The sequence below is a fragment of the Pinus tabuliformis genome, chromosome 1_1 (genome assembly GCF_031772625.1).
Source record: "Pinus tabuliformis cultivar Carrire ecotype Pingquan chromosome 1_1, CPIR1, whole genome shotgun sequence".
NCBI lineage: Eukaryota > Viridiplantae > Streptophyta > Pinopsida > Pinales > Pinaceae > Pinus > Pinus tabuliformis.
The window spans coordinates 65,036,898-65,059,172 of NC_142297.1; the positions used below are offsets into that span (position 1 = coordinate 65,036,898).

General features: G+C 41.4%; 1 protein-coding gene across 1 annotated transcript in view; it reads right to left on the reverse strand.

The window, feature by feature from the left end:
* The window catches only part of LOC149211590 (Class II aaRS and biotin synthetases superfamily protein), a 91,282-nt gene that overhangs the window by 65,027 nt on the left and 3,980 nt on the right, over positions 1-22,275 (reverse strand). Inside the window, exons 3-4 of the mRNA XM_089391547.1 lie at positions 17,475-17,732; positions 17,200-17,334 (exon numbers count right to left, since the gene is read on the reverse strand). Of these exons, the coding sequence (XP_089247673.1) occupies positions 17,200-17,334; positions 17,475-17,732 (393 nt within the window). The remainder of the gene's footprint in view (positions 1-17,199; positions 17,335-17,474; positions 17,733-22,275) is intronic.

Genomic DNA, 22,275 nt, shown 5'->3' on the forward strand with positions numbered 1-22,275 from the left:
ACAATGGAGCCTTCACAAATTGATTGACTTCAATTTCGGTGGTTGAGGGAGACACATCTTTAGGAGGATTGGAGACTTTCTTCCTTGCCTTCACCATTTGTGTTCTAATGATCAACCTTCAAGCTGTTAGGCTTTGAGTGAAGGTATTGGCTCTGATACCAATTGTTGGAAATACTGAGAGGGGGGTGAATCAGTATTCCTTTACAATTGTTACTTTTACCAGCTAGATCACTTATATTTAGAACACAAAATGAACAATAAGAATAAATGCTTTTATTAATTTATTTTTCACAATAAATCTAGTACAATGTATATAGGGCTCCAACCCTAGATGAAAACACCGATCTTCAATCTTCTAGGCTCCAACTTGTTGCCAAGCACCAACTTGGACTTTTGTGAGGCTCCAACCTCTAAGGCATCGACCCTATCTTCTCAAGGCACTGACCTTGTGTTTAGAGGCTCCAACCCCTATGGCACCAACCCTTCTCTAGTACAAACTCCAATCTAGTTTCTTGAGGACTTCGATCCTCTAGGGCTCCAACCCTATCTTATCCAAAGCACCAACCTTGAGTTTCGGAGCACCAACTCCAAGGACACCAATCTTATATTTTCCATGCACCAACTTGGACTTTCCAAGGCACCAACCTTGTCAATTCTGAGGCACCAACCCCAAGGGCTCCAACCCTATAGCTTCACTTTGTCAAGGTATGTTAGGTTGTACTTCACGGCTCCCAAGGTCTTCTTCACCGAGCCCTGTCAATCTTCAGCTTCACTATAGTCTTTACGCTACATCATCAATGACAACCTTATCATATAGAAGGTGTCACCATTGCTCTTCATCATACCATTGCTCTTCAGCTTCACCGAGCCCTGTCAATCTTCAGCTTCACTATAGTCTTTACGCTACATCATCAATGACAACCTTATCATATAGAAAATGTCACCATTGCTCTTCATCATACCCAAGCAACTTTTCCAAGTCACCTCATGATGACATCAGTGATGCATCATGGTCTTCAATGTTATCTCCAAGATCTCTTAAGGCTTCTCAAAATATCTTCAATCTTCATCAAGGTCACGGCACAAATACTTCAATCAAAGTCTCCAAAACCCTTCACTAGCTTTGACTAGTGATGCACTTACTTGTATGTCCTTGACCAAATTCTTCACTGTTCTTTGTTCCAAGCTCTATTCACTGTCGAGGTTTCAAAAGAGTTTCTTCAATATTGAACCTTTTAAATGCCAATCTGAGATCTGCCCAAACCCTTAGCAAGTCTTCCCCTCAGGATCATAGTCTATCAATATACACCGAGCAAATTCGAGCTTGAAGGAGGTCCGAGACTGAGGTTAGTTGCTGCAGGAGTTTATATATATAATCTGAGCTGAGTTTGCTCATTATTCACAAGCAGAATTCCTTCACACAAGACTGTACCTTCATACCACAGGTCCAACTTTCAAAAAATCCGAGTCTCCCATAGAGACACTTCAGTTCTCTTCGATCTCTAAAGATCATTGGTCTGCTGCCCACAGGTGAACTGTAATCTGCAATCCGAGTTTTACAAACAATGACAATTCTCTATTCTGAGGTGCCACTGAGGCTTAGGTCTGCAATCTGACCCTTTTTGCAGATGACTGTTCACACTAGTCCGAGAATATGACTATACTTATCACTGCCCACAGTCCAAGCTTAGACAGGAGACTGGGTGCAGATCTCAGATTTGGTGACCCTGCTCCTATATAAGACTGCAACAGGAGATCTGAGTTCTGAAAAATGGAGGAGGTCCAAGCTGTAATGGATAACCTAATAGAAATTCGCCCAAACTGTAATCTCTAATGTCCTTCTCGGCTTCTGTCTCCTTTTTTTCTGCCTCTCTGAAATCTTCACCGAATTTTGATAGCTAGAATGAGGAAACAGACTTCTATTTATAGTGACTTCGTCTTCCAAATGAAGGGACACGTCTTCTGGGAAAGCTACGAGCTCATCGGAAAGCTAAAATATGCTCTAAAGAATGGTGAAGGTCTCATAGAGAAATTCTACCTCTAAGGTAGTAAAAAATATTTTTTAATGTGACTGGTCATTTATTGAGTGCAGAAATGGAGGCAGGGCAGAATGCCTTTGAGTGTAGGGCTTCTTAATGGTTTGATTTCTTCGTTGATTGTCTTCATAATCATGTCCTAGCCTTCTTCAACATAGAATCACCATCATCATGTCCTTGCCTTCTTCAACATAGGGTCCCTAGTGCAGAGATACTTCATCAATCAAATGCAGCATCATTATGTAGTCTTCATTATAAGGACATCAAGCTTCACATCATTGGAGATTTGTCATGTCATCATCAAATTATCGGAGGTAGGACATGTCATCATGTAGTGCTATTCATCAAGATCAGTGATATGGTAGTCTTCCATTACGATCATCAAGATGCATGATTGACACTTCATTTGTGTCTTGACATCTTAAACAAGAGTTGTAATCATCCTCTGGCATCTTCAAGAATATTTGCCATCCCAACCACTAACATCAACGATTGACATCAACTATTGACATCAATGACAACCTAGATTAATAGTAGCCCTCTAGAGGGTTAGGACCCCGTATAGGGAGAAAAAACCCAAAATGGCGACAATCTGCAATCCCACATAAGATCCAATGCCTCCCTTAGCCTTCCAGTACAACAAGTCAGCAAAGGAAATTGAGTGAAAGAGCTTACAAACCATGGACAACAGGTGGGCACTTCATAATGACATGCCCTTCCATAGTGGGCTTTGACATGTGCTGATGTCTCCAAACTCCAAATGGGGTTAACCAAGTATCCTATTAGGTGGTTTCTATTCTAAAGGGGATAGTATGTCCAAAAAATATCCTTTAAAGGGTGGTGGTATGAAATAAAGAGATGAATGAAGTAGGGGATGAAAGGGGCAGCCCTAGGCCACATGCTGGGGTACAAGGGTAGCTAATAAAAGGGAAGCCCACACTTGGGTATTTAATGTATAGGAGGGAGCAATCGTGGTACATGAGGTGCCCCGGCCTTGATTTTTCCACCCTTCTTTATATGCCTTTTTCTTTTTATGATTTTTCTTTAATTAACTGCTCAGGACTCAAGGGGTAAGAGCATGATGTGTGAGATATAGCAGTGGATACCCCCTTTAAGGTAGGGCAGTTTATTGTCCACCAAGGGTTGGGCCAATCATGGGATCCTAAATGATAAAGGAGGCTCATCTAAGTCCTGTAGGAACCAGGGTGATGGCCATGATGATGGGGTATGTCTCATGTATTGGCTTTTGCCCACGTGCTAAATGTGTTTTTCCCAGCCACCTTCTGCATTTTGTGGTATTTCCTGTTTAATGTGGCCAATTATGCTTTTACTTTTCTTTTCAGCTGCATCAACCTCCGAGGCATCATTCCAGGCCCAACCCAAGGTGTGGGCAAGGGGAGGGTAAAAGCTAACCCTATGTGTACCCAGTTGAGGAATGTGGACCCAGGTGGGAGAAATGATGCATGGGGCTACAATGAGTGAAAAGGGAGTAATATACATGGATGAGGGAGCGGGACCACACAACCAAAATCAGGGTTTCCTATGCAATACCATCCGTAAAGCCCAAGGGTCAGTAAAAGAGATCCCACGAGACTCGGGTACAAGGTTAACATCCAAAATAGGTCTAGGGGATATGAGCACAGACCTAGCCCATTCTTTCCGCCGAATCCCCCCTTTAATCCATTCCCATAAGTATCCATGATAAGCAAACTATAATACTCAATTTCCAAATGACAAGGCATACCTTTAGTTTCGGGAGGCCCACCATCAAACATACGATCATGGCAGATGGGTGAGGGACCACATCGCTAGCTCAGGTGGCGGAGAAATGGCACAAGGAGCTAGTTGGTGGCTGTAAGGGGTTGTGGGCTATCGGCTAAGGACCATCTTGCAGAAAAAATTTCTCCTATGGATATCACCCACAAAATGGTGGTTAACAGGATTCAAACAAGGTTGCCCCCTCTTGCCTAACCTCTTTGAGATTTATATTGATAAGTAGTTGTCTTTCCTACATGATCATCCCTAGGAGGGGGATGGTTGTCTTCAACATTTGATGTTGATTTTGCTCCTCCTTTTTGCAAATACTTGGTCTTGTTGGCTTCTTCTCCTAAGGGATTACAAAGACAAATCGATGTGCTATCCAATGTTTATGATCTTCCACAATTGACGACCAACCTGGGTAAAACCAAGGTTATATTCTTTAATGCATTGGAAAAAATCTCTCACGGACTTACATTTCTAATATTGGGGCGTTGAGATTGATATCACCACCGCTTACACCTACTTAGGGGTACAATTCACAGGATCTCATTTCCGCATGCGACAAGCACTCCACGCTTGACTCAATAACGGATATGGTTCCCTAGCCCTCATTGAGAGACCAATAATTTCAGAGTTTGGTTTAGGAAATCTCGTCTAACTTCACCCCATGGACACAATTATTAGACCCATAATTCATTATGGCTCTGATGTCTAAGGAACAAGCTTGTTGCTGACAGATTGGCTAGCCTGGCGAGAGTCCATACCCTGCTTCTCAGATGCATCATCCATTGTAAGCGAACAATTCCATAGCCCATTATTTAGGTAGAGTTCACTCATTTTGCCTCACGTTCATTTTCTGTTTGGTTTCATTCCTTCATAGAGTCATATCTTTCAGAGACTCGGACACTAAATAGGTCAAGGGTCTTGGTCTTGGAGAGGTAAATAGGTCAAGGGTCTTGGTCTTGGTATTCAGCGATTTAAGTCTCTATAAGAAGAAGAATTTGTTTGGGTTTTCTTCTCAAGTTGGAGAGGTTTTGGCCCTGGCTGATCGCCTACATTTTGTGTCTCTTGTCTATTTATTGTTTATGCATTGGTAGTTGTTTGATGAAAAAGAACACAATAATAATCTAAGTAAAGAGAAGATCCTAATCTAAAGAAGTAAAAAGCATTCACAAGCAGTTATCATTAGAAGAGAAATCACCTAATTGTTATGTCCTAGATTTCTCAACGCTGGGGGCAATGTTGTAGAGTTGGAATCGACGGCCATAGATCATTCAGTTGAATGAACCCCTTTACCTGTTGTATGGAACTCACAAAGCACAGTTTTGTGGGCCACAAGTGCAGTCGAGGTTGCTTTGATGGAAGGTGCAAGCAGCAGCCAGCATTAGAATCAACGGTCCAAAGTAATTGGTCTCGATGTTCCATTTTTGTTTGAGAATAAGATGAACTGGCTAACAAAATCTATTATTGTGGTATGCGTCGATCCTAAAACCCAACTTCAATGACTTGTGATGAGGGATGGAATATCTGAGGAACAGGCTTTGAATAAAATACACTCTCAAATACCTTTGGATTCCAAAAGTGAGAGAGATGACGGCATAGACAACTTAGGCTCATTAGAGGCAACAAAAGAACAAATCCTTGATATCTCATGTCAAATTACTGGACCATTGACCTGTAAATACTAAAGAATATCTTCAATTAAGAAACAGGGTGTTATCGATTTAGGGTGCAGTTATTGTTATGTTTTTCGGATGTGCCAACCATTAGTCCAAAGTGCCTTCTTGGTCATTTATAGTTCAAATGTGTTGAATTTTGGAAGGCATTATGAAGTCAGTCTGCCATAACAGAAGTTGCAGTGAACCATGGAAAATGTTCGTGAGTACACCCAACAGTTGGAGAATTATTTTATGAAGTGAGACCTGGTTAAGATAGGCATTGGTGCCAGCTAAACTGACCAAGTCAAATGTGGGATCCCATGCAAAGGGACATCAGACCTTGTGCAAGACAAAATTATTAAATTATTTTCTTGGGGATAATTTATTTTAAGGGAGTATTTAAATCATTCTCAATGTAGATTGTGGCTTTGTCCACTTTAACCTTTTTTATGTTTCTAGAATAAAATGACTTGGTCTTTTTAGACTAAGTCCTCATAAAATTAATAATATTTTATTGTAAGGGAGTTAAAGCCTCCTCCTATAAAGAGAGGCATTTCATCATTTGTAAATCATGGTAGGAGAGTGGGAGTATTCCTCTCTCTAGAAACTAATTAAAAATTTTGGTTTATGGGTGTCATTTTTCGGGCAATTTTTCTATGCCTCTGCTTCTTAGTTTTTGTATCTAATTTGTGCTTTAATTAGGTTAATTCTACAAAGATAGATCAATGATCACAAAATCACTTACCGATCCAGTGAGTGACACAGTCACTGGGAAGGGGAGGTCAAGGCTTCTAGGGTCTTCATCTTACCCTTAGCTCTCATCAAAATACACATTTTAAAGCGTTGGACAATCCCTTTTAAGGGGAATCTATAACCAAAATGGTGGGATATTGGAGGCAATTGTTAGTACAGTGGTTGGGGCATCTCTAATGAGCAGGTCCTCCTAGTGAAGTTGTGTTCCCTGTGGGTTGTCCTAGACTAACTTGAGTGGGGTAGTTTCACCCCCAACTCCTCACCCATCCTGTCCTAAAGGAAGAGCCGACAAAGAGGGGATTGTGATCGCGACACCGTCTATCGCCCTTGAATATTGGCACTGGCCTTTGTATCCTTCCATGATCCATCACCCTCATTTTCTTACTACATCAAATCATTTTCTTTCTTACATCAAAAAACCATTGTTTCACTAGGAGCCTCCCTCGAAGCCAAAGGAGAATTGCCTGAAACAGAGGCAAGGTAGGTTGCTGAGGTGACAGTGGGTGACCTACCCCAATTGCCACTCGAATTGTGCAGCATAGTTTGGAGATTTTATCATCCTAATGCACAACTCGCAGAGGTAACAGTACCGACTATTAGGGTAATATGGCTAGATTTACAATTGATAGTGTCGCAATTTAAGCAATTCTTTGAGGACCTTCTATCAACTTGTATCATCAAGTACAACAATATAGTCCTCCTTGCTCTCATTTATTGTGTAAACGATTATGCAATTTCTTCTCTTGACAATTTAGAATGGAGTCTTATTTTGCTTATTTTTTACAAGTGCATTTTATGATGGTAAGAATATTTTGGCATGTGTTATGTAAAGCACTTGTTGAGTTTTAACCTCGTTGCACAAAACAGTGCATGGTTAAAGCTCATTGAGTCTTCATTCAGAACATTCTTGTTGATATTTAACACTAGAGCTTTAAGTCACTTCATGACTCTAGGTTATATTTTAATTTTTGTTTTTACTCATTTTTTGTGTAAAGTAGCCTATCCCATATTCATAAGTGGAAAAGACTCACTTGAGTTGTAAATCTATAGATGGAGGTGAACTCCAGTCTAACAAGTATCTAAGTATCAAAAGAGAGAATATCATACAATGTCATTGTATTTATCTTTATATGTGTTTGGTTCTTTCATCAACCCTATCTAAGGTTTCTCGATATATTGTTCTAGATCTATTCATATCAAGAGATTTATTACCCACTTAAACAATTTGTATAGAATTTTGGCAAAGGTGCCCTCTTTTAGGGTGAAACACATACTACAAAAGATTAAATGCACTAAGCAAAAGATTATACTCGATAATAACACCATACTACAGGAACGCATGGAATGAGCCAAATGTTCAAGACTTGAAAATGTCTTCAAGATAATTGACTTCAAGAAGATATATGATAGGTTTTGGCATAATCAAGGCCCTAGCTTTGGGTCATTCTTCTTGAGAACAATTTTAAACTTTGTTGGTCAAAGCCTCGACTTGCTTTTCTATTGACAAAGGAAGTCACAAGAGGTGGGCTTTTGCATTTAATTTTCCAAGGGTGCCCTTTAGTGGCTAACCCATACATGATGGCAGTGGAAGCCATACAATTTTTTATTGCCCACAAAGTGATGCAAGGATTCATCAAGAGCTATTTATCTCCTCAAATTTGATGGTGATCAATTGGTTAAAGGGTACTTCATTAATGATTTTGTTGATAAGTGGTTGTCATTGATGTCAACCCAAGCAGCACCAGAAGATGCCCCGCTTTCGGTAACCAATATGCCATGGCAAATCATTGGTTCCTGCATCCACACCACCCTTGATGGATTCTCCTCATCCAAATGTTTCCGGTGTTATGTGGCATGCCACATAGCTCTTCACAGTTTGAGAGATATTCGCATTTGAAGTTAATGACCCTAATGTGTGGGCAAAAACCCCAAGGGGTGGTGACATGGCCCTCTTTCATTGGTTGTTGATCATTAGCATGAATGCTATTTATCATATTTCATGGAAAAATCATCTTAAGGGCGGGCATCATTAGTGTTTTGCATGAAAGGTCTAATCCATCCACCAAAACGTCAAATTCATCCACCAAATGGGCAGCGGCCTTCTTTGCTTAGACAACAAAGACATGAACAATTCAAATTTTAGTTCCTAAGTCTCCTCCAACATTCACCTATTGAAACCCCTCATAGCCTAAACCTATGTCTATGAATATAGACCTAATATCCTCACCAAAAGTATGCACTTGAACGAATGATCTTGTGAAGGGACTCTCTAAACTTTTCCAGCCCTAGTGGATTTAACCCAGGAATCATAAGTTGGTTACGGTTTTGGTGATGGTTCTTTTGGTTTGAAGGTTCAAACTTCAGTCTTTACGAAAGCGAAGCCTTTTGGCTTGCAAGCAGCTAGAGTCATAACTGTGGTTACTACCTATAATTTTGGACCTGTTTCATCACCTGTGCTATCTATAAAAGTTCGGACCTATTGTGATTATATTCGGCCCTGTGTAAGAGTGGGGTAGGCCATATTGCAGACCTTCGGCCCTCATCTGGGGGTCAAAAATCACAACGGCAAAAGACTTTAAAGGCTCATTGCTTGAGTACAATGTTTTTATTTGGGAATTTGGGATTCGCTTGGGCATTTTGATTGCAGGTACAGGCTTGTCATGGAAAACACTCGGCCATCTAAGGCATCAAGTTTACGGAACTGTTCAGGGTCTTTATCACAATTCTTATTGGCTTTTTGGGGTTCAATTGGCTTGAATATTTGCAGGTGGAAGACCTAGAGCCTTGGCCCAAGAAGACTGGGATCTGTTGAAAAAATGTTGTGATAATTAAAGCTCCTGCAGCCTACATAAGCCTCGGTCCTGGCATCAAAGCACAGAAATTTTTTGGGAGGCATTCTAAAGGCTCGGTCTTTCAGCAAGCAACATTACAGGTGCCCTTCCACAGAAATTTCTTGCGGCCTGGGTACATATAGTCTCCTTGCAGCCTGATCTGATCCAAGCAACAAGACTGTTGAATTTTGGTCAGTTCTTAAAGAAGCACACTTCTGAACAGCATCCACATATATACACATCTATCTAGTTTGAAGGTCAGCCTCTCCAAGCCGACTTGTTGACAATAGATGGAAAACAGTGAAGCAGTTATTAGAGTTAGAGACTATTGACAGCAGTTCAGAAGTGGTCTTGCAGTTGGGTGTCCAGAACTTCATCAAAGTGGTCACTTGAGGAAGAGTTTCCTCGGTTAAGCAGCAGTGTTGTTTAGAGAAAGTGATCTACAGCAGTTCCAAAAATAAACAGTAGCACCTACAGGACTGTTTCACTACCGTACAGCCTTATCATCAAGGACAAGGTGGTTACATCATCAAAAGCAAAAATTCTTCACCATTTCATAGTGTTGAAGGAAGAACAGTCACATCAGTATCATCAGCAACATCAAAGGCATTGTGTACAGCAGCCCAAATCATTGTATATTTATGGTATGTGATTAAAAGTCTTGTGAATATTTTGTAAAGGGACTGTACATGTTTGTAGAAGTCATTAGTCACTGTTGTTGGGGTCCTAGGGTTTGTTGTTGGGACAAGGGTTTAGGTCCTAGGGTTGTTGGTCAGTTGAAGAAAAACCATTGTATATCATTGTAAAGTGGATCATTGTCCCTAGTATGGGAGTCCACAATTTTGTATTTAAATTTTTGTCTTTTCAGGGTGGTAGGGTGGTGCTAGGTCAAGTTGGTGCTTGCTAGGGTGTTGGAGAATCCTTTCAGCTAACTGCCGATAAAACCCAGGGCATTGGGGCATCCTTCCATTGGATTCTAGAGTTCTAGGGAGTTGAAGCTTTCTTTTCAGTTGGAGCTGAAGATTTAAAAGAACTTATTAGAAAAGTATTCGGTGGTTTTTTACCCGGAAGGGGTTTTCCCACCTAAAAATCTTTGTGTTCACTATCTACTGTTTATTTATAATTTTAAATACTGATGAAGATTAACTAAAACTCTGAAAAGATTAATAAGTTACTAATTGATAAGAAATATTGATTCACTCCACCCTGCCCCCCACCCGCCTCAGCGTTTCCAACAGATTCCTTCTTAACTATCCTTGAGGAGAAGAAAGCACTATGGAATGCCTTAATCTAGTATTGATCTAGTGCACTTGCACTGACTTAGAATTACTAGAAATGAATTTACTACACCATGAACAAAGAATCACTTGCTACCCCCTCAAGCCCCCTACACCCTATTCTTATTGTCTCAACAAAGTGAGGGTAGGCCAAGGCACAAAGTTGGTCAATTCTTGAGGGAGAGGAGAGCACATCACAGCAACTAGCTACTTAGCCCTCCCACAAAGCCATTAAATTACAAATTCTCAACTTTCCAAGAAGCAATGTTTGACAAGTAGCCTAAAAATGACAATTGGCAGGTTGTTGCTCTTAACATGTGGCGGATGAGTGTTAGATAAATAATAACAATAACACAAAGTTGAAATAGGTTTTACCAAATATCATGGGTTAGCAAAACGCGGGCCCATAAACCACCAATGGTAAAAAATCGTAAAAATAATAAATTAAAATTTAATAATAAAAGATGAATAATAAGCCATGACTAAAAAGTCACGACTCTTCATACAAAGGCACCATAGGCCATATTTATAGTTGGGGCCACCTCAATGTATCTCACCTCGTTAATTCAATCATTTTTAATATATATAACATTATACATATTGTGTTAATTATTTCAGCAATTATTGTTTGCTACATTGGTATCAAAACCAAATTTCTGACATCAAGTTAAACAACCATATGTTCTGCCATCACCATTCTCTCTCTCTCTCTCTCTCTCTCTCTCTCTATATATATATATATATATATATGTCGTGAGTTGGTGTTGCATGGTTTTGTTGATTCTAATTATGCAGGTGATGCGAGTGCTAGGAATAACACTTCAAGGTTTTGTTTCAACTTAGGATCAAGTATGATATCCTAGTTCGATAACAAGAAAGTAGCAATTGCACTTAGTTCAGCAAAAGCAAAGTATAACGCAGCCAATTTTGCTAGTTGTGAGCTCGTCTAGCTTCACAAGTTGATCGTAGAATTGGTTGATCAAATGTTGGAGCCAATTATTGTCTACCGTGACAATGAAAGCTACATCAAGATCTCTAAGAATCCAATATTTTATTATCGCTCCAAGCACATCAACATTCAGTATCATTTCCTCAAAAACAAAGTTCAAAGGGGAGCAGTGCTTCCTTCAAATTTGTGCATGGCATATATTTTGACTGAGCCTTGCTAAGGGGAACTTTGGAATGTTGATGGAGAGATATGCTTTGGTGGAGGACACCTTCCTTGTAGAAAGGAAGTGTTAGAGATTACTTCTTGCTGATTTGTTCTTCCCCAACAATGTCACATTCCGACAAAATTTTCCATCCGGGGTCTATGTGTAGCAACATGCAAATTGCATTAATGAGAGGAGCACATTGATTGAAGCACATTATGGGGATCTAGTGGAGGCACAATAGTTATTATGTAGCCATTCAATATCTGAGTAGATGCATGCATGCACTATCTTTAGATGGCACAATTCCCTGAGTAAGGGTGCATTGCATGAGTGGGGCACACTGACTCCTAGGAGTTGTGCAAGCATGTGAGCGCATTAAATGAGTGCTACTGCTATGAATATTGTGGGAGGGCATAGTCCAACCCTAGTGTTCCCAATGTATTCTAGGAAAATCTATACATACATGAATGTCAAGTAGGCCTCTCTTGCATTGTGTTTATGAATATAGTCATGTATTCATGCATTTAATGTTGTTACCATGTAGCTTCTTTCCTTACTCTTTTAGCTTTTAGTTTTAGGAGTTGTATTTGCACTCACACTACTTATCACTACTATTGTACTTTTGAGTTCAACTAGCCTACCTTTTGGGTCATTTCTTCACATTAATAGAAATATTTACCTTATCTAGGATCTATCAACCATCGAGAATTGGTAGGGAGTGTCATTTAAAGCAATGGAGGTTCAAACTAGAAGCTCCTTGACCATTCTCGGTGCTCCAAGAGCTATTCCCGAAAACTCTTTAAATGAGTTCCTCTTGCTTACGCAATTCTAACATGGCTATGGGAAATTATAATATACATTTGAATCCTTAATAGTTTCCTAATATAAATAAAATGTGCCTTTGAACGAATATCCAGAAAAGATTTTGTACATTATTTTCTATTCTAGAGTTGTTGTCCATGTCACACTGTAATAGTATCTTACATTAAAATCACTCCCTTAGTACCTCCATGCTTCCTATATCTAACATTCAAGAACCAACTCCCATTGTAATGGTATCTTACATTAAAATCATTCCCTAAGATTTTCCATCCTTAGTATATCTAACATTACAGATCTCATGCCTAAACAAGGTCTTCGGTATATTTTAAACACCTTACATGTAGCACAAACAAATAACTACAATACAAAAATTGCTTCCAAAGTTATTTTAACATTAACATCATGTATTCATGTGTAAATATTGTTGAAGTTTCTAAGTCTACCAGTTAGAAACTCTCCATGCACTTTACTGATTTATTCCTACCTACTTCTTTTGTTACTTAACAAGTTATTTACAATGCAAATACTGAAAATAAACACTAGTGCATGCTCAACATATTACAGATCATCAACTGAAGGAAACATAAACAATCACACCAAATGACACTGTTATTTTTGGACCAATGTCCGCAGAAAAACCCAATGTCGGAAAACCAGTGCAGCTATCTGAGGGTTTTCTTATTAAGCAATTTCAGAGTATAATCTAGATGCCAAATCCGCCTTTACCCAACAGAGAATTTCCTTGGCAGTAATACCTCTCAGTTTGAGACAAATGTCCCGGCTGAAACCCCGGATAAACCTTCCGGCAGCTCCTCAGCTCCAATATGTCCCAAAAACCCCAGCGTCTGCCTTTCTAGACTGCGTCAGCCTCTTTGCTCAGCACTGGCCCTGTGTCACCCTGAATGGGTCTACGTCATCCTCGGGAGGCCCTGTGTCAGCCTTCTAGCCCTCTGCGTCAGCAACGCTGGCCTCTCTAAAGCACTGCGCAGCTCCTGGCTACCTCTGCATGGCCCTGCGTGAGCTATCGCTGCTATTGCACCACTCTCTCTGGCTCCTACGCTGCTCTCCCGGCACTATCTTTGCCTCTTTGTCTCTTTGTAATAAATGCCCCTCAGTTGCAACTCTGTTCATCTGATGTACTCTCCAAGTGACCCTCAAGCCCCCTCTTATACTTTTCTCGTTGACATATCAACGGCCGCGATTAAGTCCCTAATCAACGACTAAGATTAGATCTGGCTTGATCCATGTCTTTTCGACCATTCTAATACAGTTTTATATTAATCCACATTAATATTTTAATTTTCCTAAGTTTAGACTTGGAGACTCCATTAAAAATATTAATTATATTAATATCTCCTGAACTGTTTAGAATCTGCCCAAACCCTTTCTGGGTATTAGAGATCTCATGTGCCCCAACCTCTCCACCAAATTTCGTGGCTAGAGCACATCCGATGCTACCACAAATCAACACTCCCTCTTAGCGAGGATTGTGCTCTAGCAATACTCCTCACTGAGTATTACTCTGATCATCCGGCATCGGTCCCTCTGCTGATGCTAGGCCTATTGCCCACCATCCTCTACACTGTTGTATTCGGTACTGCTTCCCATGGTTCTGCCACTGCTGCATATCTACGACAGCTCCCTCTGCATCCGTGCTGCTGCTGGTCCTTTCTCCCAACACTGCATCCGCACTGCAACTCCTCTCATCATGCCGCATTGTGCTGCCCACTACTACACTGTAACTCGGTTACTGAGAAGTAACTGATCTCCCAACTCTGACCTCTCCGTTGGGCTAGAGACCCTCCTGATGTTGAAGCTCCCTCCATCGCTGACAAGTGCTCCCTCCCTGACCTCTGCGCTGCTGCAACAACTTCCTGCATCTCGCATCGTTGCACACCTCTCCGTGTCATCCTGCACTGGTGCAACACTCCCATGCCTCTCGCACTGCTGCAGCCTGCTAGCCTCGCGCTGTCTCGGGAATCCTGCATTGTAGCTCTCTCTATTGCTCCATCTACATCCATCTCTACCCACATCAGCCAGTCCTGCCACTCCTCTTCGGGGCTCCCGTAGCACGGTCTAATCCAAGAGGCTGGGTACCTCGAGGATCCTGCCCCTCATCACCTGTAGTCTGCCTAACTACAGCTCGATGTCTCTCCACTTCCGCTCAAGTGGCGTGTGTGCACTCATGGCACAGTCATCATCTGTCTCCACTTCCTTCTCTGCCCTTGCTGGCACCACCTTAGTCTCGGAAGATTCTCCCTTACTCTTCTTCCTTGGACACTGGGTCGCATAATGACCCAGCTCCTCATAGTAGAAGCACTTGATCTTGGAGAGATCTTTCTTCTTCTGCTTTTCTTGCTTTTGCTCAAATGCTAGGGCAACATCTTCCTCCTCTTCCTTTTTGACTCTGATCCCCTTACTGCTGCTACCCGCCTTTGACTGTCGTCTAATCTCTTCTTGGCGAAGAGCCACCCACATCTCATCCCAAGGTGGAAGTGTCCCTCTACCCAGTATACTCTGGACAAATACCTCTCAGTCTTCTAAGACAGCATTTAGGGTTGTCCTCACCATCAATTCTTGATCCGGCGTGGCTTCTATAACAGTCAACTGATCTCAGATCTCATTCAGTCCTTCGAGGAAGGTGTCAATCAGTTCTCCCTTCTTCATCTGATACGACTTCAGCTGTTTTTCTACTAACATTCTTCTTTGCACAAAAGTATGCTGGTACAATTTCTTTAGGGCCTCCCACATCTCATATGTTGTTTCCTTCTCGACAATGTGTGGTACTACATGGTCCTTGACCCCGTCAAGGATGATGCTCTTGGCCCTCGCCATTGCCTCCTCGTACTTGTCATTATCATTTGGGTCGACTGGGATAGTTATTGCCTTCAAGGCGAAGTGCTTGACACGATTTCTGTCAAGTACGGATAAGATTTTGGCCTTCCAGACTGCGAAGTTTGATGCTTTGTCCAGCCTGTCCTGGTCTCTTACTTTGTGTAGTGCCATGACGCTCTTCTACTTCTCTCCGGAAAGTTCTCAATCTTACTCCCTTTGAGTCTCAATTTCCCTCCTGGAAATCCTTCTGCCGATGTCGAGATGCCCCCTACTCTGATTGTCTGTGCAACCGCATCATTGATCCGGATTTCTCGACAAAAACCCTTGGTAGAAACTCCCTCCTCTTGGCCTTGCCCTGTCAGGTACTGTTTTGACTACATTACCTCACCAGCTCTACTCTGCAACATTCCCCCAGCAAACATAAAAGTGAGAGCTCATAGGCTCTGCCCAATCCCGGCACTAGCAACCTGGCCTCCTCATCCAACTGCGTCAGCCCTCCTAGCTCTTGCGTGGCTCTACACGAAGCTCCCTTTGCCTCCCTTAGCCTTTGCGTTGCCTCTTCCTGGCTCACCCTTGATGATTCAGGCACTGCGTCACCCTTCCCTTGTTGCTGCTCTGCTAGAAACAGCTTCTGTCACTCGGCACAACTGTTTTCTGGTGCTATTGCTCCGCTCGGCTGATGTCCTCAGTTCTCCTGTGATCTGCAACAAGCTCTGATACCATGTTGAAGTTTCTAAGTCTACCAATGAGAAACCCTCCATGCACTTTACTGTTTTATTCCTACCTACTTGTTTTGTTACTTAACAAGTTATTTACAATGTAAATATTGAAAATAAACACTAGTGTATGCTCAACATATTACAGATCATCAACTGAAGGAAACAGAAACAATCACACCAAATGACACTGTAATTTTTGGACAATGTCCCAAAAAAAACCCAATGTGGGAAAACCGGTGCAGCTATCTGAGGGTTTTCTTATTAAGCAATTTCAGAGTACAATCTGGGTGCCAAATCCGACTTTACCCAACAGAGAATTTCCTTGGCAGTAATACCTCTCAGTTTGAGACAAAAGTCCCAGTTGAAACCCTGGATAAACCTTCCTGCAGCTCCTTAGCTCCAATTTGCCCCAGAAACCCCAGCGTCTGCCTTTCTAGACTGCGTCAACCTCTCTCTGCCCAGCGCTGGCCCTGCATCACCCTGAATGGGTCTGCGTCAGCCTCAGGAGACCCTGCGTCAGCCTTCTGGCCCTCTGCGTCAGCAACACTGGCCTCTCTGAAGCACTGCGCAGCTCCTGGCTGCTTCTGCGTGGCCCTGCATGAGCTCTGACTGCTACTGCTTCACTCTCTCTGGCTCCTGCGCTACTCTCCCAGCACTATCTTTGCCTCTCTGTCTATCTGTACTCAATGCCCCTCAGCTGCAACTCCGATTACCAATTCTATCTCTCTTAGCAAACCTCGCTCTAGAGAATAAAATGACTAATCATCTGGTGTACTCTCCAAGTGACCCTCAAGCCCCCTCTTATACTTTTCTCGTTGACATATCAACGGCTGCGATTAAGTCCCTAATCAACGACTAAGATTAGATCTGGCTTGATCCATGTCTTTTGGACCATTTTAACACAGTTTTATATTAATCCACATTAATATTTTAATTTCCCTAAGTTTAGACTTAGGGACTACATTAAAAATATTAATTATTTTAATATTTCCTGAATTGTTTAGAATCTGCCCAAACCCTTTCTGGGTATTGGAGATCTCATGTGCCCAAACCTCTCCACCAAATTTCGTGGCTAGAACACATCCGATGCTACAACAAATCAACAAATACAATAAAGCTGAGATAGTATATTTAAGATGAGCTTATGTAAAAATTATACATGTAAATTTTTGGAATTGCTCAAACATTACCAAATCACATAATATGCTATGTACACATTATAAATGTATGTTTTCTTTCAAACAGCAATTGAAAGGTAAGCTTAATTTTAAATTTCAATGTGGAAGGCAAAACTACATAAAAACCTTTCAAATAGAAATTCAGACCAGCCCTTCAAATTTGACTGCTGCTTACCATTTCTTTCCGAACTTGCTCCCATGGCTGCTTATCCAGTTTATCAATTGCAGAGCAAATACTTCTGAATTTTCCCTGAGGTACTCCACATATCTCTAACATTCCATCCAACAATTTTCGATGGTTCAGCTTCACCTGCCAGATTAGAACTTGATCAATCTCTGCACATATTGACAAGATGTTACTGCACAAAAAACAATTTAAAACGTGGATACAACAGATAAGATCATTCACCCCTAAATTAAGCGGATTGCACATCAACTTTCGACAATTACCTCGTAGTGCCCGATGTTTAGTTCATCTAAGAGCTCAGTCAAAACCTTCATCACTTCAAAATCAGGTACCATTGGGGAATACTGCCCAGCAATATCAAAATCACACTGATAGAATTCACGGTAACGTCCCTTAGAAGGGTTATCCCTCCTGTAGACCCTTGCTATGTGATATCTTTTCAAATTATTGATACCATGCATAGCCAAATATCGTGCAAAAGGCACAGTCAAATCGTATCTCAAAGAGCATATTTCACCACCCTGGAAATAAACAATATAAAAGGTAAACATAGTGGGCATGAACTACACCCATTTATCATCAAAATAATCAATATGGATAACCCCAAAAATCCACCATAGAAGCATGAAAATATAAATAAAATAACTTATGAACTGTGCCTAAATATATATGTACTGATAATGACACAATTAAAGGCTCCAAGGAAGGCCTGATGGATCCCATATATAATAATAAAACATAGAGTCATAATCGAAAGATGTTAACACCGTAAGTGCTGAGGTCGAAATTAGTCCACTAGGCCCATATTAAAGCCCATAAACTAAGGACATGAATAGTATGTGCCTGAGAACTGAATTTCTTGTTCTTATATGGCCATAGCCAATAACCTAGTATAATGGATCTCCAGATTCCAGAATGTAGGGCGGAAATTTGCCTGCACTAAAACTATATATTAGTAGTTGAACATTAGGAATGATTAGCCCCTGTTTGATCAATTCTGAGCACTGAAGTAGAAATTTGTCCACTAGGCTCCTATCAAAGCCAATGAACTAATAAACTGAACAGCATGTGCCTGAGAACTGAATGTGCCTAGTGGCTTTGTAAAAGAAGCTAACACATTATTTAAGAGTGAATAGAGCTATATTCTGGTAAAAAATGAATTTTATCAAAGAGCCATAGCAAATATTCTAGTATAATGGATCTCCAGAAAGTAGGACAGAAACTTGCCTGCACTAAAACCATATATTATCAGTTGAATATTAATTATAAGTACCCTTGGATGATCATTTATGATATGGGATTCCTAAGAAGTTCCAGTTTGTCCCTTATGAAAACTCATTTTTTACCAGAATATAGTGAATCTGATTGAGAAACCTTAACCCTGATTTTGTCAACCTTTTCCAAAAATGAGTTAACCTTGGAATTAAGCATCCTAAAAAGATACAAAAGTGCACCTCACAGAGTTTTGAAGAACAGTGAGGCAGGGATCTTGTGAAAAGACAACAAAAACTTGTGGCACAGACTAAAAATATTGTGTGTGTTCTCAGAAGAAGCCTGAGAGCAAGGCTGTTTCCTGAAATTCTATTACTCATTCAACATATTCATCTCTTTTCCTGCTGAAACACAATAATATTCTTCATGGAAAAGATATACGAACACCGTCATATTCTGCTGCATTATCTGTAGTCAATTTCTCACTCTGTAAATTTATGACTATACTCTTTCTCTTTACAATATTTGTTTTTATTATTGTGTATTAAGATTAGGGACTGTTACCCACCACTTTGTGAGCGATATCCCCAGGAGAAATTTTTCTCCATGATGAGCCTCAGCCGGCAGCCAGCATCCCCTTGATGCCTCCTACTAGCTTGTTGTGTCATTTCTCTGACAACTGAGACAGCCATGTGGTCCTTCACCGACCTGTATTGATCGTATGTTTGAAGGTGGGCCTCCAAAATCCAAAGGTATGTCTTGTCATTTGGTAATTGGGTATTGAGTTTACTTATCATGGATACTTCTGGGTATGGATTGATGGGGGGATTTGGCGGAAAGAGTGGACTTAGTTTGTGCTCCTCTCCCCTTGATCTCTTTTGGTTGTTACCCTTGGATCTTAGTCTCGTGAGATCTCCTTTATTGACCATTTGGTTCTAGGGTGGTACCACTTGGGAAACCCCGACTTTGGGTGCATGGTCCCGCTCCTTTATCCGCACATATCACCCCCTTTTTTCACTCACTATACCCCCATTCATATTTTCTCCCACCTGGGTCCACATAGAGCTAGCCTCCCTATCCCATTGCCCCCACCTTGGGGTTAGGCCTAGAATGATGCCCCGAAGGTTGAAGCAATTAAAAGAAAAAGTGAAAAGCATAAATGGCCACATCTAACAAGGAATTGTACCACAAAATGCAAAAGATGGTCGGGACAAAATAATTAGCACGTGGGCAAAAGCCATTACATGACCTCTACCCCAACCATGACCATCACCCTGGTTCCATAGGCCCTAGATGAGTCTCCTCTATCATTCAGGAACCCATGATTGTCCCAAACCCTGGAAGGCAATGAACCGCCCTACCTAAAAGGGTTAATCACTGATATATTATACACATCGTGCTCTTATCCTTTGAGCCCCGCGCAATTAACTAAAGAAAAATTCATAAAAGGCAAAAGCCATATAAAGAAGGGTGGAAAAATCAAGGTCAGGCACCTCATGTACCACGATTGCTCCCTCCTATACATTTTATACTCAGGTATGGGCTTCCCCTTATCTAGCAACCCCTATGCCCCATTATGTGGCCCAGGGCTGCCCCTCTCATTCCCTATTCCATTTCACCTATTGGCTATTTGTCACTTGCCACCCTCATTAGAAGGATGTACCTTGGACATACTATCCCCTTTAGGGGTTGAAACCACTTAATAAGGTCCTTGGCTAGCCCCCTTTTGAATTTGGAGACACTAGCACATGCCAAAGCTCACTACGGACCGGTGTGCCATTATGAAATGCCCAATTTGTTATCCATGGCTTGTAAGCTCCTTTACCCGATTATTTTAGTGACTGATTGTATTGGAAGCCTAGGGGACGCATTGGATCTTATGCAGGATTGCAAGTGGTTTCCATTTGGGTTTGGTCTCCCTATATGGGATCCTGACCCCCAGAGGTCCACATTGGCACATGTAGGGTGTGCATAGAGAGCCATGGGCCTCCACCGCAGCAAACAGCACTCCATAGATCTTCATGGATGTTCAAAGACTACTAGCGATCACTTTTGGGACGATGGTGATATGGTTGGTACACAATGCCTAGCAAACCCCCATAGAAGACCCACACTCTTGGCAAGTGTCACAGCACTTGTACGATGTCATGGCCGCATTCACTCCACCACCTAGACCATTGCAGAGGATCTACAGACATCTCTGATTCATATGGAGACCCATGGGGTCATTGATGCGCCCTCAAACCCACTGAGAGCACCACGGGTCCACTACTTGGAGAACAAGGGACCACCCCCCTTGTCTATCATATTCTGAGGAATTTATTCCTCAGTATGGCACTTTAGGATGTTATTGAGCCTTTGGAGGGCCCTACGACATGCATGCATCATTATTTGGCCCCTTATGAGGCTTATCTTTACATTATGAGCTACTATGGTGGGCTTGTCACCATTAGGAGTTAATATTTGCACATTATTTTATCTTTAGGGGCCCATAGGCTAATTCGAATTACATTAGGAGGCTATATATTGATGTTAGATACACTCATTTGTATCATCACTTGATTTGGGATCTCTCTAGCCTTAGAGAATTTTTGTATTGTTTCCTTGGAGGATATTTGCCGAAGATGGATGAATTTTGATGTGTGGATTTGTGTTATCTTTCTTATCTTGGAGCTTTGATATGCAAACAAATTGTTGATTGGATATACTCTATAACATTGTAAGTGCTTTTATCATTGTTATTCTTGTTGCCGCATACAATTAAAATTAATGCTAGTTGCTACATTATTGTAATGTGGAATTAAGCTATGTTTTAGTTATTTCCGGTATGGGCCAATGTTATATGAATGAAATGTCCTGAAGATTATTTCATCTCGAGAAGCTTGCATTATTTGCTTTAAAGTATAAATGCTTGAAAGTCGCTTTTCTTTTCTTACTATCTACATTGGATGAAGTTGACTTTCTGGGCCTCCTTGATCAAGAATCCAAGTTCTTATTCAATACCATCCTCGACTCCATATCCCCAAGTGAATTAGGCGGAGGTTCCATAAAAGGGTGATCATCTCAACTCTCATTTTACCATTTTTCCCCTTTTTCCTAAGTCTAGCCCCATTAGGTCACCTAGGGCATCAATTTTCCGGCAATTGGGCCAAGGAAAAAATTTGATCTTCCCTAAGCTACTGCACTAGTGTGTACCCTCCCTCTCCTCCAAATTTGAGGCCATTCTGACGTTGGAATCTCCGAGAATCCCAAGCCCTAGCTCTAGGACCGAATTTTGCCTAGGTATCCCCAAGGCTAGACCTTCGTAGGATCAATTCAACCTTTCAAAGTGAATATCCTTGTTTGGTCCTTTCCCCTCACCTTGTCCCAATAGGAACATCATTGGTTTCTTTATTCCATCCCCGAACTTGGGTTGGGTCCACTTGGCCCTGTGTGGTCCCACTTCTCAATAAAGACTATTTGTCAAAAACCACTTGGAAGTCCAAGTTCCCAAGGATTATAGGGATTGAAAAACTTGTTCATAAGCCTATATTTTCTCACTCAACCCTCCAATCCTCCCCCCTTATCCCTGGAGGGCCAAGTCCCTTGCTTAAAAAGCAAGCAAGCTCCATTCTTCATCTCCATCCTCGAGAAAGGGTTTTTAAGGTCACTTCTCACCTATCTATTGACATATACTTTTACAAATGAATCCCTACACTACCAGGACTCCTCCCATCGGTGAAAGTCCATATAAAGCAGGGAGACTTAGCTGTGGTGACAGTAGGCTAAGCCTCCAACGTTGCCCTTGACCTAGCAGTTGCCCTCTCAGGAACCCCCTTTAGGTCCCCTGCTGGTTTGAGCGGTATCAGGGAC